We start from the raw sequence: 23827 nt of genomic DNA on the forward strand, positions 1-23827 counted from the left end.
GGGGCTCCCAGCTGCTACTACTGCAGTGGAGCCCCGGGCCCTTTAAAGCTCTGCCAGAAGCTGGGGCCCCCTCCGATGGTGATTTAAAGGGCCCGGGGCTCCGCTGCGGTAGCAGCAGCTGGAGCCCCAGGCCCTTTAAATCACCCCCGGGGCTCCCAGCCTCTGCAGCTGGTAGCTCTGGGAATGATTTAAAGGGCCCGGGGCTCCCAGCTGCTGCTACCACAGCCCTAGCCCCGGGCCCTTTAAATCCTGATTTAAGTGCCTGGGGATTTAAAGGCCCCACCTCTTCTGGTAGAGGCCACGTCCCCTCCTAAGGACTCCGGAATACCGGTAAGTCCTTTAAGTTACCCAATAGATACGTGGATAGTTAAAATTCCCCGTGAGAATAGAATTCTTCAGCTTAGATGGCCTTGATACTTGATCCAGGAATTTTTTTCTTTCTTGTTCTCTTTTCCTTCTGCTCTATAGCAGATGCCCACAATTGTCTCCTTTGTTGGGGGAACTCAAGTAAGTTTCTTTTAATCAGAAGTTTTGGAATAATGGGATTGCCCTGGACTAACAGTAATGGTGCCATTTTCTTTTACTCCATCTGACTGCTTCTGCTTCAGTATTAGAGCATCCTTCTGAAGACAGCTTTTTTATTACTTCTGTTAGTACTGTGTGCATGATTACAGCACAATCCTGATTTCATGAACAAATGGCTTTTCTATCTTGGTTACATAAGGAAATGGAGTGCCATCTTAAGGATGTTCAAGTTTATTAGAATATGTTCAGTAAAATGTCTAAATGGCCCCAAGAAAAGAGCTGGACTAGGAAGGCTTTAGTGTGTGTAGTAAAGAAGACAGAATTCTGCAAGCAGAAATCTTTTAGCCAGATGTTCATATTTAGACTTTTTTCCCCCCTATACCATTATCACTGTGAGTGGGATTTTAGGTGGAAAATTGAGGACAGTGGTATTTATAGAACTGGAAAGAACCTATGGAGATGCCTCTTAATGAAGCCGAGAGCAGATGGAGAATGCTGAGTTACGTCTTTTATTATGAAAGAAGTTGCCTAACAGCAGCATTATAATTAAAAAAATGGACTTTCACACCACATACCAACACCACATATATTTAAACCTTCAGAAGGTGAAAATAATTCTACCCCTAATAAATGCAGTTGGTTATTGTGAGTTGCATTAATTTAAATGAATTCTGCAAAAAAAATCCCTGCACCTCATACTATATCATGTATATTGTCATTTTCACAGACAACGAGAGAGAACGTTTATGTCTGTTCTTGCACTTTTGTGGATTTTGGATATGGATGTACTGTACACTCGCCCAACAGGTTGGAAGTGCATTGGGAACTGATCATTGTTGCCTTAGTGCATATTTTGCTGAGGTTCATTTTGTTATGCTCCTTGCTTTACATCTGTCTTCACAATTCAATAACACACACATCCCACTTACTGCAAATAAATATTAGTTATACAGCAGCAGGGGTATCCATTTCACTTTATGTAAAGACAGTTTATAAGGAGACAGTTTGTGTCCCAAAGAGTGCATAATATAAGCATCATGATGCATAGACAAAAATTGGGAAAGCGAGTTGTGACCCAAAAATGTTTGGGTTGTTTAGGTTAGGGGTTTTCTTGTTAGGACCCATGGAGGGAGAATTAATGGAGGAACCCTTAGATCGTCCCACCCCTCATAGTTCTTCATCTTCACCAGATGAGGCTGTCTCTCCAGAGTCCTTGTCTCCCCTCTGCCTCCCAGAGGACTTTAAAGTTTTTTCAGGACCCCATGAGGTGGTGGCCAATTCTTTAGGGGTGCAGGTGGAACTTGTGCAAGAGAATCTACATACTTTCCTAAATATAAGACTCCTGCCCCAGGAAGTGTTGTGCTTCCTGTCAGTGAAAACTCTCTGGTAGACTCCAGCCAAGCAAGTGGACAGATGATACCAAGTCCCTCAATAAGATTTTGGCTGTTTCTTTACCCATCTAATTCCTGATTCTTTGGTGGTTTAATGAGAGGTCCCATCAATCCCATCTTAAGGCCACTCCCAAAGATAAGACATTTAAGAGACTGATTTATACGGCCAAATGGTTTATTCTACTGCCACTCTTCAAATGAGTGTTGCTAATTATTAGGTTCTTTTGTCAAAATATAACTTTATTCATTTCTCTGCCATTTCTAAATTTGCTGACAAATTGTCAGAGGAATATAAAGAACAGTTTTTAGTTTTGGTTTCAGAGGGATATCTTACAGCTCATGCATACCTCAAGGCAGCAATATATGCTGCTGATATGGCTTTGCATTCTGTGGTCACTGCAATCGCCATGCAGCGTTATTCTTCACTCCAGGCTTCTGGCGTTCCAAGGGAGCTGCAGAACACCATAGAAGTCTTACCTTTTGAGGGGTCTAAACTGTGTTCTGCTAAAACAGATGGCACTGTGCGCCCGTTGAAAGACTCCCGTGCAATAGTTCATTCGTTAGGAGTTTATACTTTGGTTACCAAGAGGAAACAGTTTAGTCCATAATCTTACTCCAGACCCTCTTTCCCACAGAGATCATTCCCAGTATGCCTCTAAGGCCTGGTCTACACTAACCCCCCAAGTCGAAGTAAGGTACGCAACTTCAGCTACGTGAATAACGTAGCTGAAGTCGACATACCTTACTTCGAACTTACCGCGGTTCAGACGCGGTCCACACGGGGCAGGCAGACTCCCCCGTCGACTCTGCGGTACTCCTCTCGTTGAGATGGAGTACCGCAGTCGACGGCGAGCACTTCCTGGTTCGATTTATCGCGTCCAGACCAGACGCGATAAATCGAACCAGGAAGTTCGATTTCCAGCCGCCGAACTAGCGGCTAAGTATAGACCAGCCCTAAGAGAAAGTCAATGTCGAGGTCTCCAGCCATCTTCATCAGCAGGAGTCCCTTCTCACCAGACAGCTGCAACTTCCAAACAATCTTTTTGACTTCTTGGTCACGGACAGCATACCAACTATATCTCCTCCCTTTGGATGATGTCTGTTCCTCTTCCACTGTGCTTGGGAAAGCATCACATCAGACAACTGGGTGCTCAGCCCATCAAAGGAGGGCTATGTTATCCAATGAACTTCCTCCCTTTTCCCAACCCACCCTCCCTGTCCTTTCAGGTTCACTTCTCACAAGACTATTACTTCAAGAACTATGATCTCTAGAATTGGAAGTGATGAAATAAGGTCCTTACTAACACAGAAGAAATGGCTTCTATTCCCATTACTTCCTGCTCCCAAGCAATCTGGTGGCCTTGCCCCATTCTAGATCTAAGAAAGCAAGTTTAGGATGGTCTGCTTGCTTCTATTATCCCTTCCCTGGAGATTGGAAATTTGTATGGTACCCTCTGTTTACAGGACTCATACTTCCATGTGGCGATACATCCTTGCCATAGGAAGTACAGGTCTGTCGCATCTTACACGCATTTAACATGCGCAATTTCAGCTTTACGCGGTCGGCAAAAACAAAACAAAAAAAGAGAAAAATAACAATTTTAATGCTGTACCTGTAGTGCGGGCGATTCCGCCCGCCATTGAACTCAATGTAATTTTGACCATACGCGGTTTTCGCTTTACGCGCTGACCGCGGAACGGAACCCCCGCGTAAGATGAAACTCGCCTGTACCTTTGATTCATAGCAGGTACCAACTATTACCAGTACACAGTGCTTCTCTTCAGACTGTCATCAGCCTCAAGGGTCTTCGCCTAGTACATGGTAGCATCCCACCTCTGCCATTTGAGCGTTCAAATTTTCCTTACCCAAATAATCGGCTAGTTCGTGGAGCATCAAGAGACCAGGCCCAAAACGGTATCCTAGTCATCAAACAGCTATTTTCCCATCTGCACCTGAAACTAAATTCGGACAAATCATAGTTACAACCAACACAACTCATAGAAGCAGACCTCGATGGCGTGACCACTATGGCTTACCTTTCAGGGAAGGTTTCAATCTGTAGCCTTTCTCTCAGAAAGTCTCAAATCCAACTCATTGACATCAGTGCATGCCTGCCTTCAGCTCCAGGCCACGTGGCCTCATGCACATACATAACTGCATGCCAGATTTCACCTTCGCTGTCTACAGGTGTGGCTCCATTTGGTATATCATCCTTTTAGACACCCCTTGGGCATGCAGCTTTGTGTACCTGCATGAGTGTTTCAGTCTCTCAACTGGTGCTAGAACCCCGAACAATGTGCACAAAGAAGTGCCATTTTTGTCTCCAGAACCAACTATGATTCTGGAAAGTTGTCTATCAAAGTTTGGGGAGCCCATCTGTCAACTACAGACAAAACCTCTTTGGTCACTTCAGGAAGTTTCACCTCCACATAAACGTATTAGAGCTCCAAACTATTCTTCGGGTCTGCAAAATGTTTGTCCAGCATCAGGAACCAGGTGGTACAAGTTCTTACATAGAACACCACTATCTTGTTCTATCTGAACAAGCAGGGAGGTGCAAAATAGCTTCAACTGTACCAAGAAGCTATTCTTTTATGGAATTTATGCATTTGCCTCAATGTTTCCCTGAAGGCTTTTCATGAGTGGTCAGTCAGGAAGGATGTTCTGCTTCAGATCTTCCACCACAGGGGGTACCAAGCAATAGGCTTGTTTGCAACCAACCTGAATAACAAGTGCATAATATTTTGCTCCAGGACAGGCCACTGTCTGGGTTCCATCACAGATGCCTTTCTTCTTCCATGGTCCATTCATCTCCTATGTCTGGTTGAGTTCCTCTTATTCTGAAGGTACTCAGGAAGCTGAAAAGAGACAAACCAATATTAATCCTTATTGCATCAGTATGGCCAAGAAAATACTGGTTCATGGACCTATATCAGCTTTCTGTCTGGTCACCGATAACTTTACCACTGATGGAGTACCTTCTGTCTAAGAACCAAGGCAAGATTCTACATCCCAACCTCCAGTGTCTCTATCTTACAGCATAGATCATTTCTGGTTGAATTCCCATAAGAAATTGTGCTCCTGAGGGGTTCAGACATGTTGGTGAATAGCAGAAAATAATTCACTAGACTAAGAGCAACATACTCCACAAAATGGAAGAGATTTTTGATCTGGGTGCAATCTCAACATATATCACACCATCTCACGGCAGTTGCAGATGTGCTGGACTATTTGTTTCCCCTGAAATCATCAGGCCTTTTGATTAGTTCTGTGAGAGTTCACCTGGCTTCCATTTCTGTGCTACATTCACCAGTGATGGGTTTTCCGTTTTCTCTCACCCTCTTGTTTCCAATTCTTGAAAGGTCTAGTCAAAATGTACCCTCCTGTGTCTGATTCTGTACCTGTATGGGATCTCAATCTAGCCATCTCCAAACTCACAGGACCTTTCTTTGAGCTTAGGGCTATAACCTCACTATTGTTATTGTCTATGAAGATGGCTTTTCTGGTGGCGATTACTTCTACTAGGATGGTTTCAGAACTTCATGTCCTTCTGGCTTGTGCTCCTTTTGTGGTTTTCCATAAAGGCAAAGGTTTCCCTTAGACCACACCCTAAATTTATGCCTAAAGCATAATCATTGCCTGAAGCAAACTGTTCATTTGCCAGTGTTTTTTCCCCCCAAAGCTCCATTCTTCTAAAGCTAAAGAAATACTTCATGTTTGTGGAGCAATGCTCCAGTAGCTGATATCTGCAAGGAAGTGACATGGTCGTCTGTACATCCTTGTTCTGCTTACTATACCATCAGTCAGGCCTCTCAAAATGATGCAACTTTGGCAAGTTGGTGCTATAGTCTCTGTTCAGATGATTCAAAGTCCCTCCACCTACAAGGGAACTGCTGATGAGTCACCTGCTGTGTAATGTATATGTGCACAATCACTCAGAGTTTTAAAAAAAAGTTACTTATGCATACAGTAACTGTGGTTCTTCAACATACATTTTACATTGCACATACATACATTCCACAACCCTCCCAACTTCCCTGCTACATTGAACATTACATATGGCAGTGCGAAGGAACAACGAGGGAAGTGGTGACCACGCCTCTTTTATGCCCTTGCCTGAGAGCATGAGAAGCGCAGGAGCACATGTGTCTCCTAGTTGTACTGCAGGCAGAAATCCGACTCAAGTGCATTGGGTGCACAAACACCTGCTGTGGAATGTATATGTGCACAACCTACTGAAGAACAACAGTTACCATGCATATAAATAACCGTTTTTTACCCTCATTTTAACCTGACACATGAATTCTTTAAGGCAATCTGAACACAACACCCCTACCTATGTAGAGACTGCTGTTACTTAGCCATTTGAATTAGTTGTACCTTTGACCTAATGTTCTTACACAGAATAATAGTTTTGTTTTCACCTTTATCTGTATTTACTGCTGTTTTTTTAATCATTAACATGGAATACGTTATTTCTATTTTAGTCCTCCTCGACCTCTGACAAACATGAACGACACCATGGTTACCCATATGTCCTCCGGAGCACCCACGCCAACAAAAAGGTAGCTATACCTCACTAAATTTACTGTTTACATCTTTGCAAGAGGTATAAATAGAATGAATTTTGCGTCACTGTTAGTGCTCTGACTTGTTTCAAACGCTACTGCAGCTGCTCCGAGTGCGTCTGAGGTTCATAAAAAAAGGCTTGATTGCCACTGCTGCTTTTTGATCTCTTTAAAGAGCTATTTTCTTGTATTGAATAATTTTTACTACAGAAATGTGACTGAACTAGCTGGTGCTAAAGTTTTATAGCGAGTATTTCCTCCAAAGCCGTTCAGAAAGACCGGTCTTGCTGTTTTCTTTGCTTTGTTAATGCCTGTTCTTCACACAAAGTAGAAACCAATTGCGTAGTTTCTTTTGAGATTCCTGAGGCCTGATCTACGTGGGGTGGTTAGTTCATATTGTGTGTGACGCACAGTGGTTAGTGCGCAATATGTAAGCTGTACTTATAGTGTGCACACAGGACAACTGTGCACTACTGAGCAGATGATGTGGCTGTACCAGCGGCTCCTCCAGCAGCAGCAGAGGAGGAGGACAAGGAAGACGAGGAGGACACCGAGCAACTGCTGTTTCACAAGCTCTTCTTGGAGCAGCTTCACAGCACTGTTTTTGGGCTTGGGAAATCAGCATCAGTTGATGAGAGAAGATAGTTCTGCAGACCTGGAATGTTCAGCAGAATTTGGTGACAGAATTTCAGGATGGTTGTGATGGGGCATCTGCCCTACCCTGGCTTATAAAGGGTTATTAGAGCCCAAGGGAGGCTGCACAAAAGGAGCGAGGAGCAGCCAATTAAGGCCAGGTTGGCCCATACAAGAAGGACTGCCGAGCAGAGCCGCTTCAGTCACTCCCTGGAGCTTGAGGAGGGAGGAGGACTGGCTGCCTTGCAGGCTGAAGGCAGCAAGCACCCTGGACAGAGCAGTGCTACAGGCAGAGACTGGGGGAGCTAAAGACAGCCCCTGGCGGGCTGCAGGGATCTGCAGGCCGAGACCCTGAAGCAAGGGCAAATAGGGTGCTGAGGCCACAGGGAAATGGCCCAGGGAAATCTACTGAGGAGTCGGAGGGGATGCAGCAAGTGGCAGCCATCTACAGAATCCCTGGGCCGGGACCTGGAGTAGTAGGTGGGCCCGGGTTTCTCCCCTCCCACCCCCCGCCTTGCCACTGAGGAAGTGGCCAATTGGCTGCAGTAGCCACTGAGGGAAGTGGCTGGACAGCGGACTGTGATACTATCCCCTGGAAGTGGGGGAGCACAGAGTGCGGCGCAGCCGGAGGGCTGTGTCCTGAAGAGGACGCTGCAGTCCTTGGAGTGACGTGGGTCCTGGAGCAGAAGTGACGGCGGCTGGACAGCACCAGAAGAGGGTGCACTGGTGAACAGAGCTAATCCCCAGGACAGCCAGCAGGAGGCGCCACAGTGGTGAGTGAACCCCATCACAATGGTGAAGACAACCTGAGATCAGTGCTGAACTAGCCCTGGAGCCACAGCAGCCCCAGACCAGCAGGCAGTGCCCCACACCCATTGAGAAGCATGTCACCATTGCCATCTGGAAGCCAACCACCCCCAAATGTTACCAGTCTATAGCCAGCCAATTTGGCATTGGGAGATCACTGGTGGGTCCATTGTGAGGCAGGTGTGTGATGTCATGCGTAAGGTACCATTGTATTGGTTTTTAAAGCTTAGTGATGCTCAGGAGATTTTTGATGGCATTGCATGCATGGGGTTCCCAAACTGGGTTGGGGTAATTGATGGGACCCATGTCCCTATTTTTTGCCCCCCACACCAGGGCTCAGAGTTTATGAACAGAAAGGAGTATTTCTACATGGTTGCTCCGAGGCCTGGTTGACCACCATGACTTGTTCACAAACATAAATGCAGGGTGGTGTAGAAAGGTCCACAATGCTAGGATCTTTCAGAATGCTGCTCTGTTTACTTTAAAGAATAAAGGAGGCTTTTCCCCAGGACCACTATGAACATTAATGGTGTGGAGAATCCTCTGGTTATCCTGGGAGACCCGGTTTATCCTCGGCTTCCCTGGCTAATGAAGCAATTCACAGACCACTTGGACAGGAGGAAGGAACTGTTTAACTAGTGCCTCAGTATGACAGTGGAGTATGTATTTGGCGATCTGAAAAGAAGGTTTCAGAGTGGTAGCCATGTTGGTCAGTATCAGCAAAAACAACGAGGAGTCCTCATGTCACCTTAGACTCTAACAAATTTATTTGGGCATAAGCTTTCGTGGGCTAAAGCCCACTTCATCAGATGCATGGAGTGGAAGAAGGTGTCTCTCTTTATGGGCTAACTTGCCTTGGATTATAGCTACATGTTGTATTTTGCAAAATAGCTGTGAGAGTAAAGGAGAAAGCCTTAACAGTGGATGGGAGATTGAGTGGCGGAGACTTGCTCAGCGGTTTAAGCAGCCAGTTGAAAATGGAAACAGCGATGGCAATACTATCAGGGATGCATATTGCTCTTACTTTGAGTCTCAGGCCTGACAGTGTGCCGCTGTACATCCAGCTATTATCCCAGGGAGTAGTGGGGAGAATGGATTGTGAGCATTGGAGTGTCTTTTATGGGTGGTAGAAGTGGCCCATTATGGTACTCCTTATTTTATCATGTCTGTGCTTTTATAGTTTTAGAAAAACCTATGACATGCAAAATTTCCGTTTTTTCTGTGTACCATGCTGTCACCGATCCCCAGCATGCCCCAGCTTTTAAACAGTCCCTTGGAGGAACCGCTTCAGTATGCCAGACCCCCAAGGAGCCCAACTCTTCCTTTAGGGTAGGACATAGCCTCAATGCCTCTGAGATTGAGCTTCTGGGTTCCGGTACTCCTGCTTTGTACGGTGAGCTCTGCCCGGGCGTCCAGGGATCAATGCACCTCCGCAAGGATATTCAGTGTTACCAGGCAGCCTTTTCAAAACAGAGCAGGATTTATCAGCCAGCTGGAACACAGCTCCGGGAAGTGGCAGAGAAATAAATGTTAAGATGTAGTCCATTCTGGCCAAGCAAGCTCTCCTCACAGCTACGCTACCGTGGAATCCATTTTTGGCTCTCTCTCCCTCTCTCTTTGGCAATCCCAAGTGACAGCTGCTGTCTCTCTCCCAAAAGCCTCTTATCCCAGCCACATGACACCTTTCGTGCTGAGTTCACGCGTCCTGCCTGCTGGAGTTTCCCACGTGTAAGTGTCAGTTGTTCAGTCCTTACGTCTCCCATTGTCTTTGAGGACCCTCCTTCAATATGGGTCAGTTTCAGTCAGTGCTTAATGACGCATTCATTCCATCCCAATCAGTAATGTAAGACAATACCTTATGTTTCCCGCTCTGCCCCAAGAGCAGTTTTTTAACCTTTTCCACCCACTTGGTAGCAATGCAAAGTACAGAGGGAAACTAAGGCTCACATAGGAATCATAAAAACATTACAGAAAATTCCCACTTTGTCACACATGCATTGCCAAGTCCTTTTGAATGAATTTTAAAGGTTTTTATTATTAAAAACAATTTGTTATGTAACAACCAAAAATAAATTTTTAATTAAAATAACAATGAAACACAGCTTTGAAGTGGCACAGTGCAGTGGAAGGCAGCACACAACAACAGCAGGCTCCAATTCACAGGTGAATATACATCTTGCCTCTGTCTCTTCTTGTTCTTCTGCCTTCTGGTGTCGAGGCTCAAAGTTCCAGGTGTGTTACATGGCACGAAAGAGCGGGGCTCTCAGGGGCAATTGTTCTTGCTGCCCTGAGCTTCAGCTGGGGAGAGGAATGGTATCTGGTAGCACAGCTGCAAGGTTTCATTGGGGGAACATATGCTGGTGTTCTCAGTACTCTGTATTGTCCAGGGGTTGCAGAACATGGCTGGCTAGATTGTCGGGCTCAGTGGGTAGTGATCAATGGCTCGATGTCTACTTGGCAGCCAATATCAAGCAGAGTGCCCCAGGGGTCGGTCCTGGGGCCGGTTTTGTTCAACATCTTTATTAATGATCTGGATGATGGGATTAATTGCACCCTCAGCAAGTTCGCAGATGACACTAAGCTGGGGGGAGAGATAGATACACTGGAGGGTAGGGATAGGGTCCAGAGTGACCTAGACAAATTGGAGGATTGGGCCAAAATAAATCTGATGAGGTCCAACAAGGAAAGTGCAGAGTCATGCACTTAGGAAGAAAGAATCCCACGCACCGCCACAGGCTGGGGACCGACTGGCTAAGCAGCAGTTCTGCAGAAAAGGACCTGGGGATTACAATGAACATTGCCAGCAGATCAAGGGAAGTGATTATTCCCCTCTATTCGACACTGGTGAGGCCACACCTGGAGTACAGCGTCCAGTTTTGGTCCCCCCATGACAGAAGGGATGTGGACAAATTGGAGAGAGTCCAGCGGAGGGCAACGAAAATGATTAGGGGACTGGGGCACATGACTTACGAGGAGAGGCTGAGGGAACTGGGGTTATTTAGTCTGCAGAAGAGAAGAGTGAGGGGGGATTTGATAGCAGCCTTCAACTACCTGAAGGGGGGTTCCAAAGAGGATGGAACTCGGCTGTTCTCAGTGGTGGCAGATGACAGAACAAGAAGCAATGGTTTCAAGTTGCAGTGGGGGAGCTCTAGGTTGGATATTGGGAAACACTATTTCACTAGGAGGGTGGTGAAGCACTGGAATGGGTTACCTGCGGAGGTGGTGGAATCTCCATCCTTAGAGGTTTTTAAGGCCTGGCTTGACAAGGCCTTGGTTGGGATGATTTAGTTGGTGTTGGTCCTGCTTTGAGCAGGGTATTGGACTAGATGATCTCTGAGGTCTCTTCCAACCCTAATATTCTATGATTCTATGATATTCCAGAGAGGCTGTGGTAGCATTTTAACATGTATTTCTTGTTTCCGCTCCCTGAAATTCTTCCCAGACTTGGGAGCACCTCAGAGGTGGTAAAGAGTGTGTGCAGGGGGTCTAGTTTGGGACTTTGGGGTTTGTAGATGTGCCTTGAAGGCTGTGAGGTTTTGGGGATTATGGTCCCAGTTTGGCTTTGCAGTTTAAGCTGTTCCTTGGAGATGCTTATATGGTGTCGGAAGGGTCAACGGACAGAATCTGGGGGCAAACTGGATCATAATCCCCTCTGTGTTGATAACGTTACACTGAGGTGGGTGACTAGGAGGCAGAGAATGGCCTTAATCAGAAAGGCAAAGGACAGCCCAAAGAGACAAGGTGTGAAGTTACTCATCAAGATGGTCCCTCTCTTCCCGCCAGAAGCTCTTCATGGGAATTGTAAGCTATCTCGGGGAGCAAACGACTGCACAGCTATCCCACATAACATTTGGATCAAAATCAAGCAATTTCTCAGTCTAAGATTCTGCTTTATCTCCCCTGCAGACTTGCAGAGAAAAATAGATGGGGTTCTGCACTGATTGTTCAAAGCCTTAACTTAGTCTTTTTCTGTGTAAACCTATCAGAAGCCATTAAGAGTTGTACAGCTATGCTATCCCTAGTGTAAACATATTTTCCTGTACAAATGCCTGTTATGAGGCATATATACCTCAGCAACAAGCTGAAGTCTTAGTACCTTTGCAGCATGCAATACCCATATCTACCTCATGGAAATGGAGAATACTAACCACATTTTTTTCTCTTCTAACTACTATCTCAATAAACTCTTGAATTTCACACAACTGAATATTTTCATTATTTGAATATGCTGCGGGAGGCAGGTTGGGGTAGAGGCTATATGTCTCATGAGGTTGTGGCTGTGCTCTGTTTCTGGCTGTTGTTTTGGGGCAGGAGGGTGGGTGTTCGCCGAGCAGGACAGATGAGTGGTAGGAAAAGGAGAATAGGTAGATGGGGTATGTGCCTTCCATGGCATAGGCTTGTAAACAGTCGATAAGGACTTTAGTATGAGACAGAAGCTGATTGCCCAGCAGGTCCAGCTGCCATTTCTAAAATGTGAACGGCAGATGGTGAACCAATGAAGGGGAACAGTGTGGGCTGAGGGAGGGAGGTGAGGGCTGAAGACTGGGAAAGGCTCAAAGCTCACATCTGCCAACAACTTAAATAACTCCTCTCCCTCCCAGGCATTTATCCCTCTGATGTATTTTGAATGCAGTCATATCTCCCCGCAGTCTTCTTTTGGTTAGGTTAAACAAGCCAAGCTCTTTGAGTCTCCTCTCATAAGGTAGGTTTTCCATTCCTCAGATCATCCTAATAGCCATTCTCTGCACCTGTTCCAGTTTGAATTCATCTTTCTTAAACATGGGAGATCAGAGTTGCGCACAGTATTCCAGATGAGGTCTCACCAGTGCCTTATATAATGGTGCTAATACTTCCCAGTCTCTACTGGAAATACCTCACCTGATGCATCCTAGGACTGCAGTAGCTTTTTTCATAGCCACATCACATTGGCAGCTCCTAGTCATCCTGTGATCAACCAATGAACCCAGGTCTTTCTCCTCCTCTGTTGCTTCCAACTGATAAGGCCCCAGCTTATAGCAAAAATTCTTGTTGTTAGTCCCTAAATGCATGACTTACATCCCATTTCTATTACTCCAGTTTACAAGATCATCCAGATCTTCTTGTATGATATTCCGGCCCTCCTCCATATTGGCAATACCTCCCAACTTTGTGTCATCCACAAATTTTATTAGCGCACTCTTACTTTTTGTGCCAAGGTCAGTAATGAAAATGTTCAATCAGATTGGTCCCCAAACCAATCCCTGAGGAACTCCACTAATAACCTCTATCCAGTCTGACAGTTCACCTTTCAGTATGACCCGGTGTAGTCACCCCTTTTTCCCAGATGTTCTAAAGGCTGCTGGAGTATATTACCATAATGCTGATCTACTGGAATCTAGATGTAAATGGCACTAAACAGGAGAAGGGTCATCTGGTCAACCTGACCCCAGAGTAGTGGAAGTCACACAGGTAAACAGACAGTTCTTCTTCAAGTGATGTCCCTCTGGGTGCTCCACTTCAGGCAGTTGTGTGCCCCTGCACCTCTAGTTGAAGAATTTCAACAGCAGTGTCCAGTTGAGCCCCACGTGCGCTCTCCCCATCTCACGCCGTCAGTGGTAGTTAACTAGCTCTATGCAGCCAACCCCACCCTCCGTTCCTGCTCTACCACAGAGAACCTTGTGAGAACTCCGAAGTAGAGGGGAGGAGGCTGGGTAGTGGAGCACCCACAGGGACACACATCTCAAAGAACCTCAGTTACAAGGTGAGTAACTTTCCCTTCTTCAAGTGATGTCCCTGTTTGTGGGATAGTAGTTGGAGGACTGCAAAAATAGTGCATGGCAGCACTTCATGTACACAAACAACAGCCAACACTAACTCAATTTGCATCAGATTTAGTACACTTTGAAAGAGAACTCCAGAGCCCATGATAAATGCGGAGTTAGTGCACTCTAAGGAATTGATCATGTATATGGAGGCATTTTCAGACCAGACTAAGCCCCCTGTAAAGACAAACCCTGAGTCTAAAGATTGTTCAAATTTGAGCTAAGTTGGGATTTCCGTTCACTAGCTTTATATTTGTAAGTTAATGTATGCATGTGCATATGCAGACACGCTCAGAAAATCAGTTGATCATGTATTTGTTTCTTTTGTTCTTGTTGAAGTATGTTTTCCCAGTACATGAGTCTCCAGGGAATCACAGTCTCCTACTTGTCCAAAGCTATATATCAATTAATATTCCCTGCAGGGAATGAGAAACTAAACTTAAAAGGATCTTCATATATTTTATTGACGAGGTATATGAAAGAGGCAAGGAAAATCCCTCAGGTCACTGCTGTAACCTAATTTCCAGCATCAGTCACTCAGACAAAACAATACAACCTCCCGAGTAGTTCTCTTCTACTTTCCAGGAGAAAATAAGTGCGTTGCTGTTGTACCTCTGAACTACCTACATTGAAATTACATCAATATTTATTTATCTAAATAATTGACTCTTGTAGTTTTCACAAACACTATATAATATGTTATTTGACTTCAGTAAGGATGCTTTTTGCTGAGCAAAGGCTTTGCGAGAGTAGACTTGTCCCTGAGCCTATGCTTTACAGACAAACTCAGGTAGACAGTCCTTAGAGCAAGAGTGCCCAAACTGTAGTCAGTGGAGTTTTCTCACTTAACTGGGTTTCAAGTTACTTTGTTGACAAGATCACTCAGATCCAGTATGAGCGGTGGTGGAATCTGTTCCCAGTGGAAAAATACTTCAACTTATCTTCAAAAAGTCATGGAAGACGGGAGAGAATCCAGAGGACTGGAAAAGGGCAAATATAGTGCCAATCTATAAAAAGGGGAATAAGGACAACCCGGGGAATTGCAGACCAGTCAACTTAACTTCAATACGCAGAAAGATAATGGAGCAAATAATTAAGCAACCAATTTGCAAACACCTAGAAGATAATAAGGTGATAAGTAACAGTCAGCATGGATTTGTCAAGAAAAAATTGTGTCAAACCAACCTAATAGCTTTCTTTGACAGAATAACAAACCTTGTGGATGGGGGAAGCAGTAGATGTGGTATATCTTGACTTTAGTAAGGTTTTTGATACTGTCTTGTATGACCTTCTCATAAACAAACTAGGGAAATACAGCTTAGATGGAGCTACTATAAGGTGGGTGCATAACTTATTGGAAAACCATTCCCAGAGAGTAGTTATCAGTGGTTCACAGTCAAGTTGGAAGGGCATATCGAGCGGGGTCCCGCAGGGATCAGTTCTGGGTCCAGTTCTGTTCAATATCTTCATCAGTGATTTAGAAAATGGTATAGAGAGTACACTTGTAAAGTTTGCGGACAATACCAAGCTGGGAGGGGTTGCAAGGCGTTGGAGGATAAGTTTAAAATTCAAAATGATCTGGACAAACTGGAGAAATGATCTGAAGTAAATAGGGTCAAATTCAATAAGAACAAATGCAAAGTACTCCACTTAGGAAGGAACAATCAGATGCATAATGGATCACAAGCTAAATATGAGTCAAACAGTGTAACACTGTTGCAAAAAAAAAAAAAAAAGAAGCAAACATCATTCTGGAACATATTAGCAAGACACGAGTATTAGTGTTGTAAGCAAGACACAAGAAATAATTCTTCCGCTCTACTCCATGTTGATTAGGCCTCAACTGGAGTATTGTGTGCAGTTCTGGGCTCCACATTTCAGGAAAGATGTGGAGAAATTGGAGAAGGTCCAGAGAAGAGCAACAAACATTATTAAAGTTCTAGAAAACATGATCTAATGAACCAAAGTGTGGTCAAGCAATGGTCTTATATAATTTATCAGCAATGAAGGAGGACAAGAATTTAAAAATGGTAATAACAATAACATTTTGTCCATGCTGTACTTACCCTCTTACAGAGGGGTTAGTCTCTTGAAAAAGGGCCTGACAATCTTTTGACATAGATAATCTGTCCAACTTTTGCCCCAGCCTGAACCTCTCACATTTGGTGAAGTTTATTGAGATGGTTGTAGGAAGCTGTAGACATATCTAGCATCTTCTTGTCACTCTGCACAACCTGTTTTGTTTTAGACCTTGGTATAGTATGTCAGCAGGTACTGTTGGTATTGATTGGTTTTTCTAATGTTGGATGAGGATTGGGAGTCTATGGTTATTATTTTACATCTGCCTTTGATGTAGTAGTGTTGATATGCCTGAAGACCCTGGCAGGAGTTAGCGGCCACTTTTGAGTGACTCCAGTCCTTTCTTTCGGAAAGAGAGTAGTATTAGACAGTTTGTCATCTCTTCCAAAGACACTCTTATGTGACTTTCTGCAGAATTCTATTTGTTGACTCCTTGTCAACATATATATATATATATATATAAAGTTGATGGGAGCTAGTGAGGAGGTGTGGGTTGCTGTGTTTTCACTATTCTTATGACACCCAGCTTTAAATCTAGTCAGAATGACATACCCTGTCTCCAGTAGAGATTGGGGCATGGCCAGCTGCTGAAACTCGATCCAGATAACGTTGAGTGAGTGTTTATAGACTGGAAGAAAAAGCCAAAGGAAATTATATCTGATCTTATTATATGATTTGGAAATTGCTGCTAGCACCGAATGCAGCAACCTGTTTTATTAAGTGATGTTTCATTTACTGATTTAGTTACCATCATCTGCACTAGCTGCAGGGTGATTTCTTGGCAAATTTCAAGGTGTGTTTTCTGATCTATAAAGCCTTAAACAATTTTGGGTCCTATTTGTCTGAGAGAATACCTCTTTCTTTGTTTGACACTTTGGCAGTTACAATAATATGGGTTCAAGGTTTGTGCTAAGAGCCCATGCTATAACCAGGTGGTGGCTGGAGACATGATGCTCCAAATGAGGAGACTGGGGCTCTGAAACTCACTTTCTTCCTTTGCTTATCAGTGTCTGGATTTGGAACGTTAGGACACATTAGACAAATTAGAGGATTGGGCCAAAAGAAATCTGATGAGGTTCAACAAAGACAAGTGCAGAGTCATGCACTTAGGACGGAAGAATCCCATGCACTGCTACAGACTAGGGACTGAGTGGCTCGGCAGCAGTTCTGCAGAAAAGGACTTAGAGGTTACAGTGGACGAGAAGCTGGATATGAGTCAACAGTGTGTCCTTGTTGCCAAGAAGGCTAACGGCATTTTGGGCTGTATCAATAGGAGCATTGCCAGCAGATCGAGGGACGTGATCATTCCCCTCTATTCGGCATTGGTGAGGCCTCATCTGGAGTACTGTGTCCAGTTTTGGGCCCCACACTATGAGAAGGATGTGGAAAAATTGGAAAGAGTCCAGCGAAGGGCAACAAAAATGATTAGGGGGCTGGAGCACATGATTTATGAGGAGAAGCTGAGGAAACTGGGATTATTTAGTCTGCAGAAGAGAAGAATGAGGGGGGATTTGATAGCTGCTTTCAACTATCTGAAAGGGTGTTCCAAAGAGGATGGATCTGGACTGTTCTCAGTGGTACCAGATGACAGAACAAGGAGTAATGGTCTTAAGTTGCAGGGGGGGAGGTTTAGGTTGGATATTAGGAAAAACTTTTTCACTAGGAGGGTGGTGAAGCACTGGAATGGGTTACCTAGGGGAGGTGGTGGAATCTCCTTCCTTAGAGGTTTTTAAGGTCAGGCTTGACGAAGCCCTGGCTGGGATGATTTAGTTAGAGATTGGTCCTGCTTTGAGCAGGGGGTTGGACTAGATACCTCCTGAGGTCCCTTCCAACCCTGATATTCTATGGTTCTATGATTCTATGAACCTCCCTCCGCCAATGAGATGCACACAACACACACACACACTGCGAAAGCAGTAGGAGGCCCCCTCCCACACGTCCACGAGCTAAACTGAGCAGCTCAGCTGTCTCATTCTCTCCCACTTCCTCTTTGCAATGGAGCGGAGACTGCAGCTGCTCTTCCACTGCCTGATCTAGCATTAGATCCAGACACACATAAGCTTTACTTAAAGAAAGAAGTTATAGGTCTGAGTGGGGGATATTATTGCAGGAAAGTGTGGGCAAAGAGTTGGATTTTTCCATTTAGCTCTGAATGGAGTGAGATTTCTGCAAGTTATATATTTTTAGGAGTGGGAACAAGTTGTGTGATGTCATTGGTTTCTGATGGCTGCATCCGTTCTTCTGTGCTGGTACTGTTAAAAGGAAGGAGGGGAGAGAAAGACATTCCAGAGTTTGCGCAGAGCCTTTTATCTCTTTCAAGCTACAGTACTGTTTATTCTGGGGTTGGGAGAGAGATCTTCTGCTGTGTTTTGTCCTGTTGCTGCTATCAGGAACAAGGAGGTAGCCTCCACCGAAGAATCATAGAATTGTAGGACTGGAAGGGACCTCAAGAGGTCTTCTAGTCCAGTCCCCTGCGCTCAAGGCAGGACTAAGTATTATCTAGATCATCCCTGACAGGTTTTTGTCTAACCTGCTCTTAAAAATCTCCAATGAAGGAGATTCCACAACCTCCCTAGGCACTTTATTCCAGTGCTTATTACAAACAAGGCATTCTTGTTTGTAATAAGAATCCAGAAATTTAATATATTTTTAATGTCTTAGCTGAATTTATTTATAAATTGAAGATTGAAAAAAAAACCCCTCATCATACAGCACCACTCAATGCACACTTCTTATATGAGCTGCCGTATCAGTTTCACCATCCACATCCCCGGCAACTGCTAGGGCAAAGGCCGGTGTCCAGAGTGGAAATGAACTTTTCAGGCTGTAGGATTTCTCTAACCATATTTTGCATCAGGCAAGGACCATTACTTCAGTCTATACAATGCTGTAGACAGAATTAGGTTAGATAGTCTTTTCTATTAAGCAAGAGTTTTTGCAACAGAGGTTTATCCACACTGGGTTGCTTATGTTGGTTAATCTTCACTTTGGAATTTTCTGACATCTGAGTACTCCACTTTGCAGCTTTAACATTTTTTCTTTTTTTAATTTAATTTCCTAGATTTAAAAAAAAGAAAAACTTCTGTAATGTGGATATTAATGTTAGACAGCAGTAGAACCCTCTGTGTTACACAAGATGTGTACTGAGTGAAATAAGGGCTACTCCTAATATGGTATAGAATAGGGGCATTTAAAATGCAAATGCTTAAACCACCTTGACTAAAAGATGTTGCTATACATGCCAGCTATTAGACAACAAAACAGAGTATTCATATTTTATCTCAGATAAGTGCCGACCCTTATATTGCAGAAATCATTCTCTGATTTCTACAGCCAAGGAGCCTTCCAGGACAGTTGTGAGTGATTCTGTCTTTTCTATCAGACTAAATTTCCTTTAGTTGATTTATTAAGGTAACTCTGGCCATAGATTCATAGATTTTAGGACTGGAAAGGACCTCGAGAGGTCATCGAGTCCAGTCCCCTGCCCTCATGGCAGGACCAAATACTGTCTAGACCATCCCTGATAGACATTTATCTAACCTACTCTTAAATATCTCCAGAGATGGAGATTCCACAACCTCCCTAGGCAATTTATTCCAGTGTTTAACCACCCTGACAGTTAGGAACTTTTTCCTAATGTCCAACCTAAACCTCCCTTGCTGCAGTTTAAGCCCACTGCTTCTTGTTCTATCCTTAGAGGCTAATGTGAACAAGTTTTCTCCCTCCTCCTTATGACACCCTTTTAGATACCTGAAAACTGCTATCATGTCCCCTCTCAGTCTTTTCTTTTCCAAACTAAACAAACCCAATTCTTTCAGCCTTCCATAGCTGTGTTCTTGCTGTCCTGGACAACCTGGATCATCCTTCCTTCAGGAATTCTATTCCCGGGACCAACAATACTCAACTAGGATAATGACATTTCAAATTTTGTTAATTTTTATTTTATACCCCACGAACACCAAGTGATTTTCTCAGCAACCATGGCAGAGTGTAGCCAACACAATACCTTTTACATAGATGCTATAGAAATTAAATACATGATGGGATTTTACTCTTTCTAGTGTAGAAAATTGGGTGGGGTTCTCCACTGAGCCCCAAAGTACTTGCACACACATTATCATTGAAACATCCATAAAACTGTTACTGTCTAAAATGAAATTATTTTTCCAACTTAAATGATAAAGAATAAAAGGAGGCAGGGTCACCTTACTGCACAGCAGCCAAACAACGCCCCTCTCTTTCACCTTCAAGGTCCTTGAGTGTGTATTGCTGCCTCTGTTTCCTCTCTTCCAGCTCTTTCCTGGATACTCTGCAGTCTGTCTTGTGTCCACTGCACTTCATCAGGATTTCTCTTACAAAGGTCACTAATTATCTGCTATTGGCAGTGCCAGGGTCTCATTTCTGTCTTTATTTATTTGTCCTGATCCCTTCTGCTACTTTCAATACTGATTCCTGTCCTCCCAGGGCTTTTGCAGGTCTGTGCTTGACTGACTGTCATCCAGCCTTCTTATCAACCTTTGGGAGACCACCCTACCTCAGCTCTTCAGAGCTCTGGTACTAATATTGTCCTCTTTTGCACTCTAACCCTGGGTAATCCCATTTGCTTTCCTGGCTTCAGTTACTTTTTCTACACTGATCATTCCCAAATGTGCCTCTCTCCCACTTATTCCCCACATCCGCATGTCTCTGAGTTTTCCTCCTGGATGTCCAGTCATCAACTTCAGCTGAGCATGACTGAAACTGAACTCTTCATCTTACACTCAAACACATATGTGCACACCCTTCCTCCTTTCTTCCTTCCCTCCCTCCCTCCCTCACTGTTTACAATTCTATCATTCTTCCTTTGATCCTAGTGTGATATGTCACTCCTCCCACATTGTTGTTGCTTGTGTTCTGATATCACCTAAATGCCTCAGTCAGAACCAGAGCCCAATTGTGCTAGGCATAAGACACAATTCCTGCCATGAAGAATTGACAATTCTAGTTTAAGACAAGATGCAGCGAGGAAATGTGACGAGCAATAGGAGGAAAGAGCAGGGAAGGGTGAGGGTAATAGTCATATTATTTATTTGTATTACTGTAATGCCTAGGAGCCTAGTTATGGACCAGGTACCCAACTGTGCTAGGCATGGTACAAACACAGAACAAAAGGGAAGTCCCTTCCCCAAAGACCTTACAGTCTAAGCTCTAAATCAGGAAAACAAATGGATACAGATATACAGATGGGGGAGAACAAGGAAACAATGTGACGATATTGGTCAGCATGATGGGCAGTGGTCTCAGCACACCAGCAGTCTAACTTGTGAATTTTTTTTTTAGGCATCACAGAAAAGGAGAGTTGTGCGGAGGGTTTTAGAGGGTAATGAGTTAGTTTTGCAGATGTTCATAGGGAGGGGCACGAGGGGCAGCATGGGAGAAAGCATAAAGGTGCTTGTTTGAAAATGTAACGAGGGGAATGGAGGCTAGGGCCAATCGGAGATGAAAGTTGATTTCTTGATAGCAAATGAGAGACGGCTGGTAGAGTGGGAATAAGCACGTGAAGGGCTTTGAAAGCATAATTCATATACATGATCGAACAAGGTTCAACACTAAATTGTTACTTTTTAAAAAACAATTTTGTCACCTTTTAAATACTTCGATAACTAATACATATGAATGTTTATTTTTAATGTGGGGGTGTTTTTGTTATTTTAGGGGGTTATGACACTGGGGAAAGGGATATGAGGAGGGTGGAACAGGAAGGGTAAGAGGGAAGAGTGTGGAAAATGGGGAGAAGAAAGGTCAGGAAGACAAGAGCAGAAGGAATAATCAGGGATATCAAGTCAGTACTGCAAATGTCTGCTAAGCATCCATAATTTAAGACTCATATCAAAGGTTAAATGTGTGGGTTTAAAAAATGCTTTTTTCTCACATCTGCACTTCTCTTTGAGTTCTCCTCCTGGATGTCCAGCCACCAACTTCAGCTGAGCATGACTAAAATCGAGCTCTTCATCTTACTCTCAAACACAAATGTGCACACCCACCAATGCTGCCAGTGCTGATGTCCTTCGGCTTCTGCAGGACTCCTGTGGGGTTTAAAGCTCAGACCCCTGCAGCTTGACGCTGGTAGTCAGTGGGGGCTACATGGTAAGGGTGTGTGGGAACATCCACTGAGACCTGGTGTTCTGGGTAGGGTGAGAGACAGAGGAGGGTATAGGAGCCTGACTGACTGCCTTGCATCCTTGTTGCTACAGCTGCTCTGGGAATTCTAGGAGAGCAGAGGACATTAGAGCAGACTGTTGCCTAATCCTGCTACTACTTACTTTAATAATATCTCCCAACTGTGTCCCTGTTCCCAAAACGTTGGTTTATATTTAAGTCATCTCTCACCTCAACTACTGCAATCTTCTTTAATGGCTTCTTCAATTCTCAGATGATGTCCTTCACGTCTATGTAGTATGCTGCTGTTGAAGTATATGTCTCACTTACTGCTCCACTAGTGCCTCCCTCCTACCCCTGAGATGCTTCATTGGCTTCCCATTTCCTTTCTCATCACATTCAAACGCCTCATCCCCATTTGGTATCCTTTTATGGTTCCTTTTTGCCTACATCTCTTCTCTAGTTTCCTGGTAGTCTCCTGCCCTCAGCTCTGTTGTATTAATGTAGATGGAATAAAGGGCCCAAAGAATCAAAGATATGAACAGGACCCTGAAACTGTCCAACATTAAGCAGTTTTAAGAAGGTTCAAGGTTTGGTGTACAGAGAGCTTAACCTGCTTAGTACCATGGCAAACACCATTAACATTGTTTTTAATCTTTTATTAAAGTTACAGAAAAAAGGGGAAAACAGTTAAAGCATTTGAAATATAAAGTATTAAGTAAGGCTTTTATTTTGACAATATCCCATGTTCCCTTTCCCTTTTGCTGTGGATAGTTTTTAGAAGGAAAAATCTCCTTGTTTGGCAATCTTTAGGTGGTATTAAAGACGGCAATAACTGTTCTTTTGGAGAAAAGAGAAAAAGTTAGTTGAGCTGGGCTGAAGCTGCTGTTGTTAAAGTCCTATTCCATTTCCTAGACGACAAAGCAAGACAAACACGCACAAGAGGGGAGAGAAAAGAACAGCAAAGGGAGAAAATGCAGCTTCTGTCTCTGGTGTTGATTCTCACTTGCAACCTCATTGCTGGAAAAACACAGGCACAGCATGTGGCCTTATCAGCCACCCTGAGACCTGACAAACTTGCGGGCGCAGACTCACCCGGCAGCGCCTCCTGCTGGTTGTCCTCGGGAATTAGCATCCAGCCTCTAGAGCGCCCTCTTCAGGCCGGTGTCTCGCCGCCACTGCTGGCCCCCGTGTCCCTCCCAGGACCCCGGTGCCCCTTTAACTGGGTGCTGCCCCCTGGCAGTACCCCCACAGTTCTGGGTCTCCCCCTCCCAGGGGAACCCCCACCCGCTATCCCCACTTCGCCTCAGTCTTGGCTACTGCCCCGTCTCCATCTAGCTCCCATTCACTGGGGCAGACTGCAGTATCAGCCACTCATCACAGGCAAAGGGGTTCGGACCTGCTGCCTCTGCCTACCCATGGGCTGCCCCGTTGCAACCCTGCACCTATTCGGCCTATAGTCAGGCCTGTAGCCTGGGGCTTTCCAGGCCGGAGCTCCCCGCTCCCCTGGCCCTTCCCCAGCCCTGCTCCCAATCTAGGTCCCTGCTGCCAGGCCCTTCTCCCTCTACAAGCAGAGGGAGACTGACTGGGCCCTGGCTCCCAGCCTCTTCTAGGGGCCAGCTGGGCCTGACTGGGGCATGGCCCCAGCTGAGCCTACTTTCCCCAATCAGCCCAGGCTTCTTGCCCCAGCCACAGCCCTCTCCTGGGCTGTTTCTAGCCCCACAGGGCAGGAGCGGGGAACCACCCCGCTACACAGTGTTGGACTGTTTAGGTTATTGCTTTTAGCTGCCTTTTTGGTCACAGGCTTACAGCAGTGTTGCAAAATACAGTCTTGGCCAACTAAGACAGATTTTTATTAAACAGAAGTTAAAAAGAGAGGGATAG

The 23827-nt window shown here is 44.6% G+C and overlaps 1 protein-coding gene across 1 annotated transcript in view; it reads left to right on the top strand.

The window, feature by feature from the left end:
• The window catches only part of DTNB (dystrobrevin beta), a 292486-nt gene that overhangs the window by 178832 nt on the left and 89827 nt on the right, over positions 1 to 23827 (top strand). Inside the window, exon 9 of the mRNA XM_029913228.1 lies at positions 6405 to 6482. Coding sequence (XP_029769088.1) covers positions 6405 to 6482 — 78 coding nt within the window. The remainder of the gene's footprint in view (positions 1 to 6404; positions 6483 to 23827) is intronic.

The sequence above is a fragment of the Terrapene carolina genome, unplaced genomic scaffold, assembly GCF_002925995.2.
Source record: "Terrapene carolina triunguis isolate 2854851 unplaced genomic scaffold, T_m_triunguis-2.0 Scaffold523, whole genome shotgun sequence".
Lineage (NCBI taxonomy): Eukaryota > Metazoa > Chordata > Testudines > Emydidae > Terrapene > Terrapene triunguis.